The sequence below is a fragment of the Thunnus maccoyii genome, chromosome 8, assembly GCF_910596095.1.
Source record: "Thunnus maccoyii chromosome 8, fThuMac1.1, whole genome shotgun sequence".
In the NCBI taxonomy this organism is placed as follows: Eukaryota; Metazoa; Chordata; class Actinopteri; order Scombriformes; family Scombridae; genus Thunnus; species Thunnus maccoyii.
Window position 1 is genome coordinate 16,383,350 of NC_056540.1, and position 23,392 is coordinate 16,406,741.

Sequence of the window (23,392 nt, forward strand, 5' to 3'; positions counted from 1 at the left end):
AGTTTAAATTAATATGCCACTTGGTAAGTGCAAACCATCTAGAAAATGCATCATCAAACTTTTGGATTTGTCAGGGAGAGAGGGAGAGAAAATGCTGAAATTATTTGTGTTTTTCAAGGTGCGTTTCACCTCAGTTTCTGTTCTCACGCCTCTAGAAACATTTTAAAAAAAACAATATGTAGCAAAGTTAGCTCTCAGTAATTACCTCTGGGTGTCACTATTATATCAGGAAACCACAAACGACTTTGGCCCTCCCCTCACGATCCCTTTCTTTGTCATCTGAGCAGAGCAAAGAAAGCAACTGAATCAAGCACACCAGCCGATGAAATCACGTTGTGCGTTCTGTGGATGTGCGATACTGAGCGATTTGGACATGTATAGTTGTTTTTCGCAGTAACAGGCTCCTGTGTGTTTATATATTGTTGGATAACGATGAGGACCGAGACAAAAACTCGAACAAGGGACTACCCCTGGCTAGGTTTTTATTTGGCTCTGCTGCTGTTTTTCGGAAAGCAGGCTTGGGCTCAGATACGGTACTCTATTCCAGAGGAGGTTAAAGACGGAACTATTGTTGGAAATGTTGCGAAAGATCTTGGGCTTGACATCACCTCTTTGATTGATCGACGGTTCCGTGTTGTTTCTGGATCAAAGGATGCTATTTTTGACGTAAACCAGAATAACGGAGCATTGTACGTCCATAATGAAATTGACAGAGAGGAGCTCTGTCAAGGCAGCGGTGCTTGTCTGATAGAGCTAAAAATCCTTGTTGAAAACCCTTTGGAGATACACTACGTAGTTGTAGAAATCACTGATGTAAATGATCACTCTCCAAGTTTTCCGGAAAATGAGCAGACATTTGAAATAGCTGAACATACATTGCCAGGAAGGCGATTTCAACTGCACACTGCTCGTGATCCCGATGCAGGAATAAACTCTATTCGTACATACACTTTAACGTCAAATGAACATTTTGAAGTAAATATCCGTCAAAGTGATGCGAATAAGGTACCATTTTTAGTGCTGAAGAAATCATTAGACAGAGAACAAAAGGACAAACATACGCTACTTGTTACAGCAGTTGATGGAGGTAAACCTCAAAGATCAGGAACACTAAATGTTTCCATTATTGTCCTTGACAGTAATGATAATCGTCCGATATTCAGTCAGGAGATTTATCAGATTGCAATACAAGAAAATATTCCAGTCGGCACATCAATATTTAGAATGAATGCGACGGATCTCGATGAAGACATTTATGGAGAAGTTGAGTACAGCCTTGGAAAAACCTTGTTGCGGAAAGTCTATGATATTTTTGAATTGGACAAATTAACCGGAGAAATGAGAGTAAAAGGAGTAGTGGACTATGAAGAAAACGACGTATATGAACTGGACGTTGAGGCATCAGATAAAGGATCGCCTCCACTGACAGGTGAGTGTAGGGTCATTATAAATATTAAAGACGTCAATGATAATCCACCAGAAATAGAAGTCACATCACTGTCAAATACAGTGCCTGAAGATTCAAAGCCTGGCACAGTAATCTCACTCCTTAGTGTGACGGATAAAGACTCCGGTGTGAATGGAAAAATAATTTCACACATAACCAATGATGTGCCTTTTGAGTTAAAGCCCTCCTATAAGGAAAACACGTATTCATTTGTCACAAAAGGATTTCTGGATCGAGAATTGGTGCCAAATTATGAAATAATAATAAAAGCCACTGACTGTGGTGAGCCTCCCTTATCTACTGTTAAAACCTTTGCCATTCAGATATCGGATGTAAATGACAACATCCCACATTTTGAACAAAACCCATTAGAGTTTTATCTTGTAGAAAATAATATTGCTGGAAAGTCAATATTCTCTGTAACTGCTACAGACAAAGATTTAAATGACAATGCAGCTATTTCTTACCATATTGTGAGAGAAGGAAGTCAAAATGATATAATGTCTTTCCTAAATATAAATTCAGAGAATGGACACATTTCAGCACTAAAAAGTTTCGACTTTGAAACTCTGAAAACGTTCCAGTTCCAAGTTGTCGCCACAGATTCTGGAACTCCCTCATTAAGCAGCAACGTCACAGTGAACGTGTTCATTCTGGATCAGAACGACAACGCTCCTGTCATCCTCTCTCCAGTCAGCTCTAACGGTTCTGCTGAAGGTGTGGAGGAGATTCCCCGCAATGTGAACGCAGGACACTTGGTGACTAAAGTCAGAGCCTATGACGCTGATATAGGATATAACGGCTGGTTACTCTTTTCACTGCAGCAAGTTACTGACCACAGTCTCTTTGGTTTGGACCGCTATACAGGACAGATCAGAACACTTCGCTCATTCACAGAGACAGACGAGGCTGAGCATAAACTGGTCATATTGGTCAAAGACAATGGGAACGTTTCACTCTCAGCGACAGCTACTGTGATTGTCAAACTTGTGGAGCCAAAAGAAGCTTTTGCAGCTTCTGATGTTAAAAGTTCCGCAGAAGTTGACGAGGAAGACAATGTTACATTTTATCTGATGATAACTTTGGGCTCAGTGTCTGTACTTTTTGTCATCAGTATCATCGTGCTGATTGCAATGCAGTGTTCCAAATCCACAGACTATACATCCAAATACCTACAAGAAACAAATTATGATGGGACACTGTGTCACAGCATCCAGTACAGATCTGGAGACAAACGGTACATGTTAGTTGGACCCAGGATGAGTATAGGATCTACTATAGTCCCAGGCAGCCATGCCAATACTCTGGTGCTACCTGACAGGAGATCTGCCACTGCAGAGGTAAGACCTGCTTAAATGTTATTTTTTTTGCCGGTGTGTGCAGAATCACATTTTTAAAATATATAATAATACTATATATATTCCACTTCCTACTAGTTGATTGCATTGAGAATGTTTCACATATACCTTTTTGATGTAGTCGATATATTTCACTTTGAAATATAAGATGAACAAAAGAAATATACAATATCGTGATTAATCCTTTCTTACGTGTCAATCTAGTTTATTTGTTATCATGTGATATAACCAGTGAATCGCCGCTTGGTGTAGTATTTGGCTCTAAGATTATATTGTTTGTATGACTTAAGAAAAATCCGTGTTGTGATAGAATCGCATGGTGGCACTATACAACCAGAAATACGCATCACACAGTTCACCATACATAGGTCTGCGAGACTGTCTATGAAGCATTCAGGAGGGCAGAGCATTATCCTCTGGATGTGATTTTATTTGATCAGTTTTCGCGTCCATACAAATTGCTCGCATTGTAATCGGATACTCTATATAATTAATAGATGTGTGATGACTTGATCGATCTCTTTATAACTGTTGGATATATCATTTGACACCAGACAATGGAACAAAGAGGACAAGACTCCTGGCGACCGCAAGGAAAATGGTTCGCCTTCGTGCTGACTTTGAATTTGATTTTCGGCAAGGCCACGGGACAGATAAGATTTTCTATATCGGAAGAGATCAAAGAAGGAACTGCTGTTGGGAACATAGCAAAGGATCTGGGAATAGATCCAAGTATATTAAAAGCGAGGGGGTTTCGTATTGTTTCCGGCTCCACCGAACCCCTTTTCCAGGTAAACCAAGACGATGGGGTTTTATTCGTAAATCGTAATATTGACCGAGAAGAAATATGCCAGCGGACCAGTGTATGTCTGATAAACCTTAAAAGTGTGCTAGAGAACCCACTAGAGATCCATTATGTTGCTGTGGAAGTGTTAGATGTAAATGACCACTCGCCCTCTTTCCCGGAGAAAAACAAAAGGCTAGAGATTTCAGAGTCCACCTTACCGGGAACAAGATTTCAATTGCATGCTGCTCTCGATCCGGATGGCGGTGTGAATTCCGTCCAACAGTATAAACTAAGTCAAAATAATATTTTTCGACTAGAAGTGAAGGACCGCGGGAAAGATGGCAAAGTCCCTGTTTTACAAATACAAAGCCCGTTAGACAGAGAGGTCTCTAGCAGCCATAAACTACTGCTTACAGCCCTGGATGGGGGTAAACCTCCGAAATCAGGGACCATGGAGATATTAGTAGATGTATTAGATGTGAACGACAATGCACCTGTTTTTACAAAAGATGTATATTCCACAGAGATAAGTGAAAATTCACCAGTTGGCACAATAGTCATACGAGTAAACGCCACAGATTTGGACGAAGGTTTGAATGGCGAAGTAAGTTATTCTTTTGGTAATGTTAATAATAAGGTGCGTGAACTCTTTGATGTCAACCCGAGCACAGGTGAAATAACCGTGAAAGGACAATTAGACTATGAAGTGGATGACAGTTACGAGATAGACATTCAAGCATCTGACAGCGGTGCTGTTCCATTTAGGACAGAAAAAAGCGTTACTGTAAATATTATGGACGTAAATGACAATGCACCTGTAATTGACGTAACATCCCTGTCTAACAAAATTTCAGAGGATGCTAGACCCGGAACTACAGTAGCACTTCTTAGTATTACTGACTTGGACTCTGGAGTAAACGGAAAAGTTATCAGCTTTGTTAAAGGCGATGTCCCTTTCACACTCACGCCTTCCATTCAAGACAACATGTTCGCTGTTGTAACAAAAACACAACTCGACAGGGAAAACAAATCGATGTATGATGTAACAATAATCGCTAAAGACGCAGGTGAACTAGCCTTAACATCTGAAAAGACATTAAGAGTTGTTGTATCCGACATAAACGATAATAGTCCAGAGTTTTCAAAGAGCCGATATAATTTTCATGTCACTGAGAATAACTCTCCAGGACTGTCGTTATTTTCTTTAATCGCGTCTGATCGTGATGAGGGAGACAATGCTGTTATTTCGTATCATATTCTCAGAGATGCCGCTTATGAAAATAAAGTGACATCATTTCTTAACATCAACTCTGAAAATGGAGATGTTTTGGCGCTAAAAAGTTTCGACTTTGAAACTCTGAAAACGTTCCAGTTCCAAGTTGTCGCCACAGATTCTGGAACTCCGTCACTAAGCAGCAACGTCACAGTGAACGTGTTCATTCTGGATCAGAACGACAACGCTCCAGTCATCCTGTATCCAGTCAGCTCTAACGGTTCTGCTGAAGGTGTGGAGGAGATTCCCCGCAATGTGAACACAGGACACTTGGTGACTAAAGTCAGAGCCTATGACGCTGATATAGGATATAACGGCTGGTTACTCTTTTCACTGCAGCAAGTTACTGACCACAGTCTCTTTGGTTTGGACCGCTATACAGGACAGATCAGAACACTTCGCTCATTCACAGAGACAGACGAGGCTGAGCATAAACTGGTCATACTGGTCAAAGATAATGGGAACGTTTCACTCTCGGCAACAGCTACTGTGATTGTCAAACTTGTGGAGCCCAAAGAAGCTTTTGCAGCTTCTGATGTTAAAAGTTCTGCAAAAGTTGACGAGGAAGACAATGTGACATTTTATCTGATGATAACTTTGGGCTCAGTGTCTGTACTTTTTGTCATCAGTATCATCGTGCTGATTGCAATGCAGTGTTCCAAATCCACAGACTATACATCCAAATACCTACAAGAAACAAATTATGATGGGACACTGTGTCACAGCATCCAGTACAGATCTGGAGACAAACGGTACATGTTAGTTGGACCCAGGATGAGTATAGGATCTACTATAGTCCCAGGCAGCCATGCCAATACTCTGGTGCTTCCTGACAGGAGGAGAGCATCTGGAGAGGTAAGACTTTAAAATATCCTAGCCCATTTTGTTTGTCTCTCCTGTACATAAATATACACTCCATGACCATTATGATTACCAAAAACAACGAACTAATGGACTAAATAATTACCTTCCTCTGTGAAGAAAGTGTTGGGGGGGAAAAAATATATATACTGTATTTGAGTATGCATCTTGCAACGAGCTTGCTAATGGTGCACAGGACTATTTAGTTATGTGAAGAGTTGTGATAGCTGTCCAGGGTACTGAAATACATCGGCTTTACTGTTTCCCGGCCAACAAGAGTGAATGACTAATGGAATGTTTTGTTTTTTTCATAGTTCTTCATTTGAATGAATACGTAGCTCCTGTAAGTGTTTCGATGATGGGAATAACATATTGCTAATTCAGAACGCTTCAGGCATTTCCGACAGTTTCCAATCTTATTTCTGATCTCTGCAGGTATGCTGACAAAATATATAACTATAATGTAGTATGCATTCATACAATTTAAAGTGGTATACAATTCTGTCCTCTTGGTGTCACTGTAATATCATCGAGGCCATACAAGTGTTCGTCCCTCCCCTGAAAAAGCTTTTGTTTGGTACCTCAAAGCATTTGATGTAAGCATGCCAGTCGGATTAGACCGTGTGGGGCGTTTTTCTAAAGATGCGATATTAAACCGTTCGGGTATGGAGAACTGATCATTCATAGAAACAGACACCTGCGTGTTAATGATCTTTGATAATGATGGGGAGCGTAAGACGGTCAAGTGACTACTGTTGGTTTGCTATTTATTTGTCGCTTCCACTGCTGTTTTTCGGAGAGCAGGCTGTGGCTGAATTAAGGTATTCTATTCCAGAGGAGGTGAAAGAGGGGACTGTTGTTGGAAATGTTGCGAAGGATCTTGGTTTGGACAAAACATCTTTGATTGAACGACGGTTCCGTGTTGTGTCTGGATATAAGGATACATTTTTCGAAGTAAACCCGGACAACGGTGCTTTACAGGTCCGTAAGAAAATCGACAGAGAGGAGCTTTGTCAGGGAAGTGGTGCATGCTTAATGGAGCTAAAAATCCTTGTTGAAAATCCACTGGAAATGCACCATATCGTTGTAGAAATCACTGATGTAAATGATCACTCCCCTAGTTTTCCTGAAAAGCAACAGACATTTGAAATATTTGAACAAACATCTACAGGGACGCGATTCCAACTGCACGCGGCCCGTGATCCCGACGCAGGAATGAACTCTATCCGCACATATACATTAATGTCAAACGATCACTTTGAAATAGATATTAGTCAAAGCGATGAAGATAAAATACCATTTTTAGTGCTGAAAAAGTCCTTAGACAGAGAGCAAAACAATAAACACTTATTATTTGTTACAGCAGTTGATGGAGGTAAACCTCAAAGATCAGGCACACTAAATGTTTCCATTATTGTTCTTGACAGTAATGATAATCGTCCGATGTTTAGTCAAGATACTTACCAAATTGAAATATATGAAAACGTTCCAGTTGGTACAACTGTTACAAGACTAAACGCAATGGATTCAGACGAAGGCACTAATGGAGAAACAGAGTACAGCCTTAGTAAAACCTTGAGACGTAATGTTTATGACATTTTTGAACTGGATAGTTTAAGTGGAGAACTTAAAGTGAAAGGAATCGTGGATTTTGAAGAATCAGAAATCTATAAAGTAGATATTGAGGCATCGGATAAAGGGCAACCTCCATTAACAGGAAGATGTAGAGTCGTTATTAAAATAAAAGACGTCAATGATAATCCACCAGAAATTGAAATCACATCACTGTCAAATACAGTGTCTGAAGATTCAAAGCCTGGCACTGTCATTTCCCTCATCAGTGTGACAGATAAAGACTCAGGTGTCAATGGAAAAATTATTTCACACATAACAAATAACGTGCCTTTTGAATTAAAGCCCTCCTATAAGGACAATATATATTCAGTTGTCACTAAGGGGTTTCTGGATCGAGAGGAGGTGTCACATTATGAAATAACAATAAAAGCCACCGACTGTGGCGAGCCTCCCTTATCGACTTTTAAAACCCTGAATATTCAAATATTGGATGTGAATGACAACAGACCACATTTCGAAAAAAAATCTTTAGAGTTTTACCTTTCAGAAAATAACATTGCTGGTACGTCAATATTCTCTGTAAGCGCTACGGACAATGATATGAATGACAATGCAGCTATTTCATATCACATTGTTAGAGGAGAAAATGGAAATGAAATGTCGTCTTTCCTAAACATTAATTCAGATAATGGACACATCACCGCGCTAAAAAGTTTCGACTTTGAAACTCTGAAAACGTTCCAGTTCCAAGTTGTCGCCACAGATTCTGGAACTCCGTCACTAAGCAGCAACGTCACAGTGAACGTGTTCATTTTGGATCAGAACGACAACGCTCCAGTCATCCTGTATCCAGTCAGCTCTAACGGTTCTGCTGAAGGTGTGGAGGAGATTCCCCGCAATGTGAACGCAGGACACTTGGTGACTAAAGTCAGAGCCTATGACGCTGATATAGGATATAACGGCTGGTTACTCTTTTCACTGCAGCAAGTTACTGACCACAGTCTCTTTGGTTTGGACCGCTATACAGGACAGATCAGAACACTTCGCTCATTCACAGAGACAGACGAGGCTGAGCATAAACTGGTCATATTGGTCAAAGACAATGGGAACGTTTCACTCTCGGCAACAGCTACTGTGATTGTTAAACTTGTGGAGCCAAAAGAGGCTTTTGCAGCATCTGATGTTAAGAGTTCTGCAAAAGTTGACGATGAAGACGATGTTACATTTTACTTGATGATAACTTTGGGCTCAGTTTCTGTACTTTTTCTCATCAGTATCATCATACTTATTGCAATGCAGTGTTCAAAAACCACAGACTATACTTCTAAATATCTACAAGAAACAAATTATGACGGGACACTGTGTCACAGTATCCAATACAGATCTGGAGATAAACGCTACATGTTAGTTGGACCCAGGATGAGCATAGGATCTACTATAGTCCCGGGAAGTCATGCCAATACACTGGTGGCTCCTGACAGGAGGAGAACATCTGTAGAGGTAAGGCTTTAATATGTAGCGCTGCCTACAAAGAACTGTTTTGAATTACACTGTGGTTTTCTAGCAAATATTTGCTCTAACATCCAATTGCATAGTGATCCACACTACTACAGTTCCTATCAAATACAAAGAAGCAAAAACTTAGGAAAGAAGCTTTCTGTTGATATTATGTAAGGTTTGTGGACTTGTTGCCTGATTCAGCACGTTTAATCCAAGGTCATAACTGTTTGACATACAGTACCAGTCAAAAGTTTGGACACACTTCATCATTCAAGTGAATAGGAAGGTGTGTCCAAACATTTGATTAGTACTGTATATGTCAGTGAGTACTCTATTTCTGGGAGAAATGATTTAACTTAGCATATAATAATGTGGGACACAAGTCACTGGTTTTATATGCTAGATCCTGTCTGCTCCACAATTTACTCTTAGCTCCTCTCATCCTTTGGAAAGGTTATGCATACTGTTATACTCTCAAAGACTTTAAGAGTAACAAAAGTGTTTGTTTTTAATGAAGAAAAAAGAGGAAATACTTCCCAGGGAGAAGAAAGAATAAAAAAGTTTATACCTTTGTGACTGAGGTGTCTGTTTGGTAAGGTGTTGGTAAAGAGTTTTAGCACTGACTTTCAACATTTTTTACAACATCATAAGTAAAGTTCTGTACGTTGTTGGTGATTGTAAATATATACAGTATAGGCATTGTGTAAAAGGCATAATAATTGAGTACAACATTTTGTGGTTAAGTTGAGAAAAAGGCTGCAACTCTGCTTGTGATCGCTGTCCATGGTGCTGAAATTCAAAGGCCTCACTACTGTCAAGTGAAAAGTAGAGCAAAGCAGAGGAAATATGTTAAAATAAATAGGCTAGTATTTTTCCACAAACCCTTGTTTGTATTACCACTTAGGAGTTTCAACTATTTATAATCTTGTTGTGTATATTTTATTTCATTGTAATGTCTTTTTTCCTGTGTGTAACAGAGAGGGAGAGAGAAAGAATGAACAAACAACAAGGATGCAGCCTTAAGAATTTAAGAATTTTGAAGGTTTCTTTTCTTTTTTTTTTACATCATTGTGAATTGTTTGTGATCATGTTGGTTTTCAAAACAAGCTTCTCCTCAGCTTCTCTAATATTCTGTGGTGGATTTCTTGACAAAACTGTATCACCTAGTACACCATTTTAACTACACTGTCTAAGGTGTTGTCCTCTTGGTGTCACTGTAACATCAATAGGGCCATAAAGGACTCAGTCCCTCCTCTAACAAAGCTTTTGTCTACCACCTCACGGCAGAGGATACATTTGATTTAAACATGCGAGTCGCATGAGGCTCTGTGGTGTTTTCTCTAAACATGCGATACTCGCCTGGCTGATATAAAGAATTATTTGTTGCAGAAACGGGTTGGAGTGTATATACGTCTTTTTGAATAAGGATGGAAAGCGAAAGACGATGCCGATCATGGGGCTTCTATTGGTTTGGTTTTTATTTGTCTCTACTGCTGTTTTTCGGAGAGCGGGCTTTGGCTGAATTACGGTACTCTGTTCCAGAAGAGGTGAAAGAAGGAACTGTTGTTGGAAATGTTGCTAAGGATCTTGGTTTGGACAAATCCTCGTTGATTGACCGACGATTCCGAGTGGTTTCTGGATCCGCGGACGCGTTTTTTGAGGTAAACCCGGACAACGGTGCCTTACAGGTCCATAAGAAAATCGACAGAGAGGAGCTTTGTCAGGGAAGTGGTGCATGCTTAATGGAGCTAAAAATCCTTGTTGAAAACCCCCTGGAGATACACTATGTGGTTGTAGAAATTACTGATGTAAATGATCACTCCCCTAGTTTTTCTGAGAAGCAACAGACATTTGAGATAGCGGAACATTCATCTCCGGGAACACGATTTCAACTGCACGCAGCCCGTGATCCTGATGCTGGAATAAACTCTATCCGCACATATACATTAACGGGAAACGATCACTTTGAAATAGATATTAGTCAAAGCGATGAAGATAAAATACCATTTTTAGTGCTGAAGAAGTCCTTAGACAGAGAAAAAAATACTAAGCACTCGTTATTTGTTACAGCAGTTGATGGAGGTAAACCTCAAAGATCAGGTTCACTAAATGTTTCCATTATTGTTCTTGACAGTAATGATAATCGTCCAATGTTTAGTCAGGATACTTACCAAATTGAAATATATGAAAACGTTCCAGTTGGTACAACCGTTACAAGAGTGAATGCAATGGATCCAGATGAGGGGGCTAACGGAGAAATAGAGTACAGCCTTAGCAAATCATTAGCACGAAAAGTCTACGAGATATTTGAACTCGATAGGTTAAGTGGACAAATTAAATTAAAAGGAGGGTTAGATTTTGAGGAATCTGAGATTTATAAACTAGAAGTTGAGGCATCAGATAAAGGAACACCTCCATTAACAAGCAGGTGTAGAGTCATTATAAAGATAAAAGACGTCAATGATAATCCACCAGAAATTGAAATCACATCACTCTCAAATACAGTGTCCGAAAATTCAAAGCCTGGCACTGTTATTTCTCTCATCAGTGTAACAGATAAAGACTCGGGTGTCAATGGAAAAATTATTTCAAGCATAGCCAATGACGTGCCTTTGGAATTAAAGCCCTCCTATAAGGAAAACACGTATTCAGTTGTCACTAAGGAATTTTTGGATCGAGAGAAGGTGTCACATTATGAAATAACAATAAAAGCCACCGACTGTGGTGAGCCTCCCTTATCTACTGTTAAAACCTTTGACATTCAGATATCGGATGTAAATGACAACAGTCCACATTTCGACGAAAACCGATTACAGTTCTACCTGGTAGAAAATAACTTAGCTGGAGCGTCAATATTCTCTGTAAGTGCAACAGACAATGATGTGAATGAAAATGCAGCTGTTTCATATCATATTGTGAGAGCAGGGAGTGAAAATGATGTAACATCTTTCCTAAATATAAATTCAGAGAATGGACTGATTTCAGCGCTAAAAAGTTTCGACTTTGAAACTCTGAAAACGTTCCAGTTCCAAGTTGTCGCCACAGATTCTGGAACTCCGTCATTAAGCAGCAACGTCACAGTGAACGTGTTCATTCTGGATCAGAACGACAACGCTCCAGTCATCCTGTATCCAGTCAGCTCTAACGGTTCTGCTGAAGGTGTGGAGGAGATTCCCCGCAATGTGAACGCAGGACACTTGGTGACTAAAGTCAGAGCCTATGACGCTGATATAGGATATAACGGCTGGTTACTCTTTTCACTGCAGCAAGTTACTGACCACAGTCTCTTTGGTTTGGACCGCTATACAGGACAGATCAGAACACTTCGCTCATTCACAGAGACAGACGAGGCTGAGCATAAACTGGTCATAATGGTCAAAGACAATGGGAACGTTTCACTCTCAGCGACAGCTACTGTGATTGTCAAACTCGTGGAGCCCAAAGAGGCTTTTGCAGCTTCTGATGTTAAAAGTTCAGCAAAGGATGATGAGGGGAATGACGTGACTTTTTACCTGATGATAACTTTGGGCTCAGTTTCTGTACTTTTTCTCATCAGTATCATCGTACTGATTGCAATGCAGTGCTCCAAAACCACAGACTGTGCTTCTAAATATCTACAAGACACAAATTATGATGGGACACTGTGTCACAGCATCCAATACAGATCTGGAGACAAACGGTACATGTTAGTTGGACCCAGGATGAGTATAGGATCTACTATAGTCCCAGGCAGCCATGCAAATACTCTAGTGCTTCCTGACAGGAGGAGAGCATCTGGAGAGGTGAGTAAATATTTGTATTTGCTATATATACTATAACTTAAGGCTTACTTTTGTCATTATTGGATATGAATTGAGCCCACATGAGGATCATTTCAACAAACGTACATATAACATATTCAAAACACTTACATATATTGTGACATTTGGTACTGATCAATTTGGAGTGATAAAATGCGTTATTACGCACATTCACAGGGTGGCAGTATCTTATCAGTATAGCTTCTAAGAACAGGATACACATGAGTCCGCCCCTTCTACGTTCAGTCTGGTTACAACATTTAGCTGTCAGTCTTGGAATAACCGCAAGGTGACTATTCTTCTTTCGTGAAACACATTACAAGGATAATTGAATATACGTCATGCTGTAATGGATACAAAAATCTAGACAAGTGGATAATTATGGACGCATTTGGATTCGTACTTTTACCCCAAAACATGAAACAAAGAGGATGGGAGTCATGGCGACAGCGGCCACATTTGTTCGGCGTTCTGGTTTTGCTTTTGTTTTTCGGAGCAGCCTCGGCACAGCTGAGATACTCCATATCTGAAGAGCTCAAAGAGGGAAGTTTTGTTGGCAATATAGCTAAGGATTTGGGAATAGACCTGAATATAATGAAGCAGAGGGGATTTCGTATCATGTCTGGCTCGACTGAACCTCTTTTCAAGGTAAATGAGAATGACGGGGTCCTTTATGCGATACATAAAATTGACCGAGAGGAAGTATGTAAGGAGAGCAGTGTATGTTTAATTAACCTTAAAACTGTTCTTGAAAACCCACTAGAAGTACATTATGTCACCGTAGAGATAACAGATTTGAACGACCACTCTCCCGCATTTCCAGAGAAAACAAAAAGGCTTCAAATTTTCGAGTCTGCGTTACCGGGGGCAAAATATCAGTTACAAAATGCCCACGACCCTGACGGTGGCACAAACTCTGTTCAACAGTATAAAATCAGTCAGAATGACCATTTCCGTCTAGAGGTTAAAGATCGAGGAAGAGATGGGAAAACTCCAATTTTACAGTTACAGAGGCAGCTGGACAGAGAGGCCAAACGTAGCCATAAATTGGTGCTGACAGCTACTGATGGTGGAAACCCCCCAAAGACAGGCACGATTGAAATATACATAGATGTTTTAGATGTCAATGACAATATGCCAGTGTTCACCAAAGATACATATGCAGCCGTTCTACAAGAGAACGCCCTAGTCGGCACGACAGTCACTCAAGTTAACGCAACCGACTTAGACGACGGTCCTAATGGAGAAGTTGTTTATTCATTTGGAAGTGATGTAAAAAGTAAAATTCGAGAGCTGTTTGATATTGACTCTGTTACTGGAGAGATAATTGTGAAAGGTCGTGTGGACTTTGAGGAACAAGACAGCTATGACATAGATATACAGGCTTCTGATAAGGGAATCATTCCGTTCAGAACAGATAAAAGTGTAATCATTAAAATTGCAGATATAAATGACAACGCGCCCGTGATAGAAGTGGCATCACTGTCAAGTGCAGTTTCAGAGGACTCTAGACCTGGAACAACTGTAGCGCTTATCAGCATTACTGATCTGGACTCTGGCATGAACGGCAAAATAATAAGCTACGTCGCCGAAGACAGTCCTTTTACATTAACGCCATCAATACAAGATAACATGTTTGCTGTTGTCACTAAGTCACAGCTTGACAGGGAACAACAATCAAGATATAATATTACAATAATCGCCAAAGACGCAGGCGAGCCAGCCTTAACATCCGAAAAGACTATTAGCGTTTTTGTGTCAGATACAAATGATAACTGTCCGGAGTTTTCATTGAGTCCCTATACTTTCTACATTACCGAAAATAATCCCCCAGGAGCCTCTGTGTTTTCCGTGAGCGCGTCTGATCGTGATGAGGGAGATAATGCGCTTATTTCGTATCACATTCTGAGGAACGCAGGTTATGAAAATAAAGTGACGTCATTTCTTAACATTAACTCTGATAATGGAGATATTTTGGCGCTAAAAAGTTTTGACTTTGAAACTCTGAAAACGTTCCAGTTCCAAATTGTCGCCACAGATTCTGGAACTCTGTCACTAAGCAGCAACGTCACAGTGAACGTGTTCATTCTGGATCAGAACGACAACGCTCCAGTCATCCTGTATCCAGTCAGCTCTAACAGTTCTGCTGAAGGTGTGGAGGAGATTCCCCGCAATGTGAACGCAGGACACTTGGTGACTAAAGTCAGAGCCTATGACGCTGATATAGGATATAACGGCTGGTTACTCTTTTCACTGCAGCAAGTTACTGACCACAGTCTCTTTGGTTTGGACCGCTACACAGGACAGATCAGAACACTTCGCTCATTCACAGAGACAGACGAAGCTGAGCATAAACTGGTCATACTGGTCAAAGACAATGGGAACGTTTCACTCTCAGCAACAGCTACTGTGATTGTCAAACTTGTGGAGCCCAAAGAAGCTTTTGCAGCTTCTGATATCAAAAGTTCTGCAAAAGCTGACGAGGAAGACAATGTTACATTTTACCTGATGATAACTTTGGGCTCAGTTTCTGTACTTTTTCTCATCAGTATCATTGTGCTGATTGCAATGCAGTGTTCAAAATCCACAGACTATACTTCTAAGTATCTACAAGATACAAATTATGATGGGACACTGTGTCACAGCATCCAGTACAGATCTGGAGACAAACGCTACATGTTAGTTGGACCCAGAATGAGTATAGGATCTACTATAGTCCCAGGCAGCCATGCCAATACTCTGGTGCTTCCTGACAGGAGGAGAGCATCTGGAGAGGTAAGACTTTAAAATATCCTAGCCCATTTTGTTTGTGTCTCCTGTACATAAATATACACCCTGAAGACCATTATGATTACCAAAAACAACGAACTAATGGACTAAATAATTACCTTCCTCTGTGAAGAAAGTGTTGGGGGAAAAAGTATACTGTATTTGAGTATGCATCTTGCAACGAGCTTGCTAATTGAGCACAGGACTATTTAGTTATGTGAAGAGTTGTGATAGCTGTCCAGGGTCCTGAAATACATCGGCTTTACTGTTTCCCGGCCAACAAGAGTGAATGACTAATGGAATGTTTTGATTTTTTTCATAGTTCTTCATTTGAATGAATACGTAGCTCCTGTAAGTGTTTCGATTATAACATATTGCTAATTCAGAACGTTTCAGGCATTTCCGACAGTTTCCAATCTTATTTCTGATCTCTGCAGGTATGCTGACAAAATATATAACTATAATGTAGTATGCATTCATACAATTTAAAGTGGTATACAATTCTGTCCTCTTGGTGTCACTATAATATCATCGAGGCCATACAAGAGTTCGTCCCTCCCCTGAAAAAGCTTTTGTTTGGTACCTCAAAGCATTTGACGTAAGCATGCCAGTCGGATTAGACCGTGTGGTGCGTTTTTCTAAAGATGCGATATTAAACTGTACGGGTATGGATAACTGATCATTCATAGAAACAGACACCTGCGTGTTAATGATCTTTGATAATGATGGGGAGCGTAAGACGGTCAAGTGACTACTGTTGGTTTGCTATTTATTTGTCTCTTTCGCTGCTGTTTTTCGGAGAGCAGGCTGTGGCTGAATTAAGGTATTCGATTCCAGAGGAGGTGAAAGAAGGAACTGTTGTTGGAAATGTTGCGAGGGATCTTGGTTTAGACAAACCATCTTTGATTGAACGACGGTTCCGTGTTGTGTCTGGATATAAGGATAAATTTTTTGAGGTGAACGTTTCTCTCTCAGCAACAGCTACTGTGATTGTCAAACTTGTGGAGCCCAAAGAGGCTTTTGCAGCTTCTGATGTTAAAAGTGCAACTAAGGATGATGAGGAGAGTAATGTGACTTTTTATCTGATGATAACTTTGGGCTCAGTTTCAGTACTTTTTCTCATCAGTATCATCGTGCTGATTGCAATGCAGTGCTCCAAAACTACAGACTATACTTCTAAATATCTACAAGAAACAAATTATGATGGGACACTGTGTCACAGCATCCAGTACAGATCCGGAGACAAGCGGTACATGTTAGTTGGACCCAGAATGAGTATAGGATCTACTATAGTTCCGGGCAGCCATGCCAATACTCTGGTGGCTCCTGACAGGAGGAGAACATCTGTAGAGGTAAGCCTTCAATATGTATTGCTGCTTACAAAGAAATGTTTTGAATAACACTGTGGTTTACAAGGACATGTTTGCCCTAAAATCCCATTGCATAGTGACCAAGACTACTACAGTTCCCATTAAATACAAACAACAAACAACTTTGAGGAATTACTATGCTTTCTGTTGATATTACATAAGGTTTGTGGAATTCTGTTGTCTGAGACAGCATTTTGAACCTAATGTCATAACTGTTCAACATATATGTCAGCGTGTACTCGGTTTCCGTGAGAGGTGATTTAACTTTGCCAGTCAGCATACAATAATGTTGGATTCAGCTCCCTGGTTCTGTTTGCTTAGCTCTTCACAACCTTTGGCTAGATTATGCAAACAGTTATACTCTCAAAGCCATTATGAGTACTAGAAGTGTTTCTGTTTTTAATGAAAAAATAAAACATTTATTTCCCAGTGAGAAGAACTACAAAACTTACATCTTTGGGATTGAGGTGTGTGTTTGGGAGGGTGTTGGTAAAGTTAATTTTTGGTCAGTTTTAGCAATTACCTTCAAAAATTACTAAGATATTGATAAAATATTTTAAAGTAAAGTGCTATAAGATGTGGTTGATTGTAAGTATTTATATACATTATGTAAGAGGCATAATAATTAAGCACCTAAATTCTGTGGTTAAGTTCAGAAAAGTTCTGTTTGTGATCGCTGTCCATGGTGCTGAAATTCAAAGGTCATACTAATGTCAAGCGAAAAGTAGAGCAAAGCAGAGTAAACATGGTAAAATAAGTAGGCTAGTATATTCCAGAAACCCTTGTTTGTATACCACGTAAGAGTTTCAACTATTTATAACCTTTTTGTGCATATTAAATCTCATCTATTGTCCTTTTTCGTGTGTATAGCATAGAGGGAGAGAGAAAGAATAATAAAAAGAAAGAAAAATAAAAAAAACGCATAATAAGGATGTAACCATAAGAACCTTGGAGTCTTTTAAATGGTTGTGAACTGTTTGTGATCATGATGGTTTTCACGACCAGCGTCTTCTCAGCTTTTTTTTGATATCCCCAGATGTATTTCAAAACTAATCTATACAGTATAACCTACTGTAGTATACAATTTTAACTAAATTGTGTAAAGTGTTGTCCTCTTGGTGTCACTGTTACACCAATAAGGCCATGAAGGACTCAGTCCCTCCTCTAACAAAGCTTTTGTCTACCGCCTCACGACTTAGGATGCATTCAATTTAAACATGCAAGTCGCATGAGGATCTGTGGCGTTTTCTCTAAACATGCGATACTCGCCCGGCTGATGTAAAGAATTATTTGTTGCAGAAACGGGCTGGAGTGTGTACAGTGTGTGTTTTTGGATAAGGATGGAAAGCGAAAGACGATGTCGATCATGGGGCTTCTGTTGGTTTGGTTTTTATTTGTCTCTACTGCTGTTTTTCGGAGAGCAAGCTTTGGCTGAATTACGGTACTCTGTTCCAGAGGAGGTCAAAGAAGGAACTGTTGTTGGAAATGTTGCTAAGGATCTTGGTTTGGACAAAACCTCCTTGACTGACCGACGATTCCGAGTGGTTTCTGGATCCGCGGACGCGTTTTTCGAGGTAAACCCGGACAACGGTGCCTTACAGGTCCGTAAGAAAATCGACAGAGAGGAGATTTGTCAGGGAAGTGGTGCATGCTTAATGGAGCTAAAAATCCTTGTTGAAAACCCTTTAGAAGTGCACTATGTAGTTGTAGAAATTACTGATGTTAATGACCACTCCCCTAATTTTTCTGAAAAGGAACAGACATTTGAAATAGGCGAACAAACATCTCCGGGAACGCGATTTCAACTGCACGCAGCCCGTGATCCCGACGCAGGAATAAACTCTGTCCGCACATATACATTAACGGCAAACGATCACTTTGAAATAGATATTAGTCATAGCGATGAAGATAAAATACCATTTTTAGTGCTGAAGAAGTCATTAGACAGAGAGCAAAAGAATAAACACTTAATATTAGTTACAGCAGTTGATGGAGGTAAACCTCAAAGATCAGGCACACTAAATGTTTCCATTACTGTTCTTGATATCAATGATAATCGTCCGATATTTAGTCAGGATACTTACCAAATTGAATTATATGAAAACCTTCCAGTTGGTACAACTGTAACAAGAGTGAATGCAATAGATCCAGATGAAGGTACTAACGGAGAAATAGAGTACAGCCTTAGCAAAACATTAGCACGTAAAGTCTATGACATATTTGAACTCGATAGTTTAGGTGGACAAATTGAATTGAAAGGAGGATTGGATTTTGAGGAATCTGAGATTTATAAACTAGAAGTTGAGGCATCAGATAAAGGATCACCTCCATTAACAAGCAGGTGTAGGGTCATTGTTAAGATAAAAGACATTAATGATAATCCACCAGAAATAGAAATCACATCACTGTCAAATACAGTGTCTGAAGATTCAAAGCCTGGCACTGTTATTTCTCTCATCAGTGTGAGAGATAAAGATTCTGGTGTCAATGGAAAAATTATTTCAAGTATAACCTCAGATGTGCCTTTTGAATTAAAGCCCTCCTATAAGGAGAACACATATTCAGTTGTCACTAAAGGATTTTTGGATCGAGAGGAGGTGTCACATTATGAAATAACAATAAAAGCCACCGACTGTGGTGAGCCTCCCTTATCTACTTTTAAAACCCTGAATATTCAAATATCAGACATAAATGACAACAGACCATATTTCGACCAAAACCCTTTACAGTTTTATCTTTCGGAAAATAACGTTGCTGGATTATCTATGTTCTCTGTAAGTGCAACAGACAATGATGTGAATGAAAACGCAGCAATTTCTTATCATATTCTTCGAGGAGAAAATGGAAATGAAATAATGTCTTTCCTTAATGTAAACTCTGATAATGGACACATCACCGCGCTAAAAAGTTTTGACTTTGAAACTCTGAAAACGTTCCAGTTCCAAGTTGTTGCCACAGATTCTGGAACTCCGTCACTAAGCAGCAACGTCACAGTGAACGTGTTCATTCTGGATCAGAACGACAACGCTCCAGTCATCCTGTATCCAGTCAGCTCTAACGGTTCTGCTGAAGGTGTGGAGGAGATTCCCCGCAATGTGAACGCAGGACACTTGGTGACTAAAGTCAGAGCCTATGACGCTGATATAGGATATAACGGCTGGTTACTCTTTTCACTGCAGCAAGTTACTGACCACAGTCTCTTTGGTTTGGACCGCTACACAGGACAGATCAGAACACTTCGCTCATTCACAGAGACAGACGAGGCTGAGCATAAACTGGTCATACTGGTCAAAGACAATGGGAACGTTTCTCTCTCAGCAACAGCTACTGTGATTGTCAAACTTGTGGAGCCCAAAGAGGCTTTTGCAGCTTCTGATGTTAAAAGTGCAGCAAAAGATGATGAGGGGGGTGACGTGACTTTTTATCTGATGATAACTTTGGGCTCAGTTTCTGTACTTTTTCTCATCAGTATCATCGTTCTAATTGCGATGCAGTGCTCCAAAACTACAGACTATACATCCAAGTACTTACAAGACGCAAATTATGATGGGACACTGTGTCACAGCATCCAGTACAGATCCGGAGACAAGCGGTACATGTTAGTTGGACCCAGGATGAGTATAGGGTCTACTATAGTTCCTGGAAGCAATGCAAATACCCTCGTGTTTCCCGACAGAAGAAGGACATCTGGAGAGGTAAGCTGTGTTACAAGGTTTTATTTTTGCTACTTAATGCGGGTAGTGCTGTCTTTTTTTACGAGCTAATATGTGCAGTATGTGTGCTTCTTCATGAATTCGGCATTATTATTTTAAATGAGCTAAACCATAAACTGTGTTATATTTGGGGAGGAACAAATTAACTGGAAAGTGATCACTTGGTGTCAGTATGTGAGCAGAAAAGTGTTTCAAGAGAAGCCCTTTGTCAGAGATATGGGTCCTCCCCTTTGTGGGATGGGTTTTCACATTTCAGTACCGGATGGATCCTTTACACTCGCAGCGAACATTCAGCATCTGTAATTTTGATAATGCACTAGTGACAATGCATATTATTTTAGGATGTTTTAGAATTTGGTGAAGGAGTTGTTATTCTGAATCACATGGAAAACATTTTTATCTGATAATTATGGAACAGAAAGGACTTGGAGCATCGAGAGAGCAATGGCGGTGGATCATTATTGTATTAATTTTGCTGTGGGGCAGAGCTTCGGCACAGATCCGATATTCCATCGCTGAGGAAGTTAAAGAAGGAACTATTGTCGGGAATATAGCGAAGGATTTGGGATTAGAGAAGAATACACTGAAAGCGAGAGGATATCGTATTGTTGAGGGCTCAACAGAGTCGTTTTTTCATGTAAACCAGAACGATGGATTATTGTATGTTGACCGGATTGTTGACAGGGAAAAGGTTTGTGAGCGGAGCAGCGTGTGTTTGATCAACGTGAAAACTGTGTTGGAAAACCCTCTTGAAATTCACTATGTGACCGTAGAGGTGCTCGATGTGAATGACCACTCTCCCAGCTTCAAAACGAAGGAGTCACGTCTCGAAATTTCAGAGTCTGTGTTACCAGGCTTGCGCCTCCAGCTGCAAGCAGCGCACGATCCTGATGTCGGTCAGTTTTCTGTCCAGGAGTATAAACTTAGCCCTAATGATCATTTTCGTTTGGAAGTCAAAGATCGTGGAAAAGATGGAAAAATACCAATATTAGTTTTAATGAAGACGCTCGATAGGGAAACAAAGAACAGTCATAAATTGCTTCTTACAGCTACTGATGGAGGGAAACCAAATAAATCCGGAACGGCTGAAATCAATGTTGACGTTTTAGATGTTAATGATAATATGCCAGTTTTCACCGAAGATGCTTACTCTGTACTTCTGGATGAAAATGCTCCAATTGGCACAACAGTTATAAAAGTAAATGCCACTGATTTAGACGAAGGCTCCAATGGTGAAATTATCTATACATTAGGCAATAATGTGAATAGCAGAATACGTGAACTTTTTAGTGTAGATCCGAATACAGGTGAAATTACTGTTCAAGGTCTAATAGACTTTGAATTAGAGGAAAGTTATGAAATTGATATACAGGCGTCTGATAAAGGGTCCGCTCCTTTCAGGACGGACAAAAGCGTGTTGGTGAATATTGTTGATTTGAATGATAACACCCCACAGATAGAGGTGACGTCATTTTCAAAAGCAATACCAGAGGATGCAAGACTGGGAACCACTGTGGCATTAATTAGTGTTCTTGATAAAGACTCTGGTCTTAACGGGAAAGTTATTTGCTCATTTAATGAAGATGTTCCTTTCACGTTATCACCTTCAACACAAGATAACATGTACTCTGTAGTCACAAAATCGTCCCTGGACAGAGAAAAGCAGTCCGTATATGATGTTACAATTGTTGCAAAAGATGCAGGGGTACCATCGTTGTCTTCTGAAAAAAGCATTACTATTTTTGTATCAGATGTAAATGACAACAGTCCAGAATTTTCAGAGAGCCCTTACACATTTTATGTTACTGAAAACAACTCCCCAGGAGCTTCACTGTTCTCTGTGAGGGCATCAGACCACGATGAAGGTGATAATTGTCGTATTTTATATCATATTTTTAAAGGTGGAAATGAGAATAACAAACTCCATTCATTCAATCTTAACATCAACTCTGAAAATGGAGACGTTTTGGCGCTTAAAAGTTTCGACTTTGAAACTCTGAAAACTTTCCAGTTCCAAGTTGTCGCCACAGATTCTGGAACTCCGTCACTAAGCAGCAACGTCACAGTGGACGTGTTCATTCTGGATCAGAACGACAACGCTCCAGTCATCCTGTATCCAGTCAGCTCTAACGGTTCTGCTGAAGGTGTGGAGGAGATTCCCCGCAATGTGAACGCAGGACACTTGGTGACTAAAGTCAGAGCCTATGACGCTGATATAGGATATAACGGCTGGTTACTCTTTTCACTGCAGCAAGTTACTGACCACAGTCTCTTTGGTTTGGACCGCTACACAGGACAGATCAGAACACTTCGCTCATTCACAGAGACAGACGAGGCTGAGCATAAACTGGTCATACTGGTCAAAGACAATGGGAACATTTCACTGTCAGCAACAGCTACAGTGATTGTCAAACTTGTGGAGCCCAAAGAAGCTTTTGCAGCTTCTGATATCAAAAGTGCAACAAAGGATGATAAGGAGGGTGACGTGACTTTTTACTTGATGATAACTTTGGGCTCAGTTTCTGTACTTTTTCTCATTAGTATCATCGTGCTGATTGCAATGCAGTGCTCCAAAACCACAGACTATACTTCTAAATATCTACAAGACACAAATTATGATGGGACACTGTGTCACAGTATCCAGTACAGATCAGGAGACAAACGCTACATGTTAGTTGGACCCAGAATGAGTATAGGATCTACTATAGTCCCGGGCAGCCATGCCAATACTCTGGTTCTTCCCGACAGGAGACGGGCATCTGGGGAGGTAAGAAGTTTATAACTCTGTACAAATTACTGGAGGAGTGTCTATTGCCTTTTTTACCGTGACAAAACATTTGATAATTAATATTTATAGTGAGTAATGGAAGTCCTTGTGTTTAACATAATTGTTTTGGCCTGGAAACGTTTTTACGTGGTTGACGTCTTCCCCTGACCAC

The 23,392-nt window shown here is 40.1% G+C and overlaps 6 protein-coding genes and 1 pseudogene across 6 annotated transcripts; all 7 read left to right on the plus strand.

Moving 5' to 3' along the window:
• Nucleotides 1-432: 432 nt before the first annotated feature.
• Nucleotides 433-2,802, plus strand: LOC121902317 (protocadherin alpha-3-like). The gene has a single exon (XM_042419576.1). It carries the CDS (start codon nt 433-435, stop codon nt 2,800-2,802), a length of 2,370 nt encoding a protein of 789 aa, XP_042275510.1.
• Nucleotides 2,803-3,362: 560 nt separating this feature from the next.
• Nucleotides 3,363-5,732, plus strand: LOC121902519 (protocadherin alpha-8-like). The gene has a single exon (XM_042419853.1). The coding sequence runs from the start codon at nt 3,363-3,365 to the stop codon at nt 5,730-5,732; it is 2,370 nt and encodes a 789-aa protein (XP_042275787.1).
• Nucleotides 5,733-6,449: 717 nt separating this feature from the next.
• Nucleotides 6,450-8,813, plus strand: LOC121902318 (protocadherin alpha-8-like). The gene has a single exon (XM_042419577.1). It carries the CDS (start codon nt 6,450-6,452, stop codon nt 8,811-8,813), a length of 2,364 nt encoding a protein of 787 aa, XP_042275511.1.
• A 1,415-nt stretch (nt 8,814-10,228) lies between these two features.
• On the plus strand, nt 10,229-12,865 carry LOC121902319 (protocadherin alpha-8-like). Its single transcript, XM_042419579.1, has 2 exons — nt 10,229-12,583; nt 12,848-12,865. Exons 1-2 carry the CDS (start codon nt 10,229-10,231, stop codon nt 12,863-12,865), a joined length of 2,373 nt encoding a protein of 790 aa, XP_042275513.1.
• A 153-nt stretch (nt 12,866-13,018) lies between these two features.
• Nucleotides 13,019-15,388, plus strand: LOC121902520 (protocadherin alpha-3-like). The gene has a single exon (XM_042419854.1). The coding sequence runs from the start codon at nt 13,019-13,021 to the stop codon at nt 15,386-15,388; it is 2,370 nt and encodes a 789-aa protein (XP_042275788.1).
• A 2,709-nt stretch (nt 15,389-18,097) lies between these two features.
• Nucleotides 18,098-20,504, plus strand: LOC121902320 (annotated as a pseudogene).
• A 355-nt stretch (nt 20,505-20,859) lies between these two features.
• Nucleotides 20,860-23,235, plus strand: LOC121902521 (protocadherin alpha-8-like). The gene has a single exon (XM_042419856.1). The coding sequence runs from the start codon at nt 20,863-20,865 to the stop codon at nt 23,233-23,235; it is 2,373 nt and encodes a 790-aa protein (XP_042275790.1). The 5' UTR covers nt 20,860-20,862.
• The last annotated feature ends 157 nt before the right edge of the window (nt 23,236-23,392 follow it).

Coding starts and splice junctions, on each gene's coding strand:
- LOC121902317 (XM_042419576.1), top strand. CDS start 433: ATGAGGACCGAGACAAAAACTCGAACAAGGGACTACCCCTGGCTAGGT.
- LOC121902519 (XM_042419853.1), top strand. CDS start 3,363: ATGGAACAAAGAGGACAAGACTCCTGGCGACCGCAAGGAAAATGGTTC.
- LOC121902318 (XM_042419577.1), top strand. CDS start 6,450: ATGGGGAGCGTAAGACGGTCAAGTGACTACTGTTGGTTTGCTATTTAT.
- LOC121902319 (XM_042419579.1), top strand. CDS start 10,229: ATGGAAAGCGAAAGACGATGCCGATCATGGGGCTTCTATTGGTTTGGT.
- LOC121902520 (XM_042419854.1), top strand. CDS start 13,019: ATGAAACAAAGAGGATGGGAGTCATGGCGACAGCGGCCACATTTGTTC.
- LOC121902521 (XM_042419856.1), top strand. CDS start 20,863: ATGGAACAGAAAGGACTTGGAGCATCGAGAGAGCAATGGCGGTGGATC.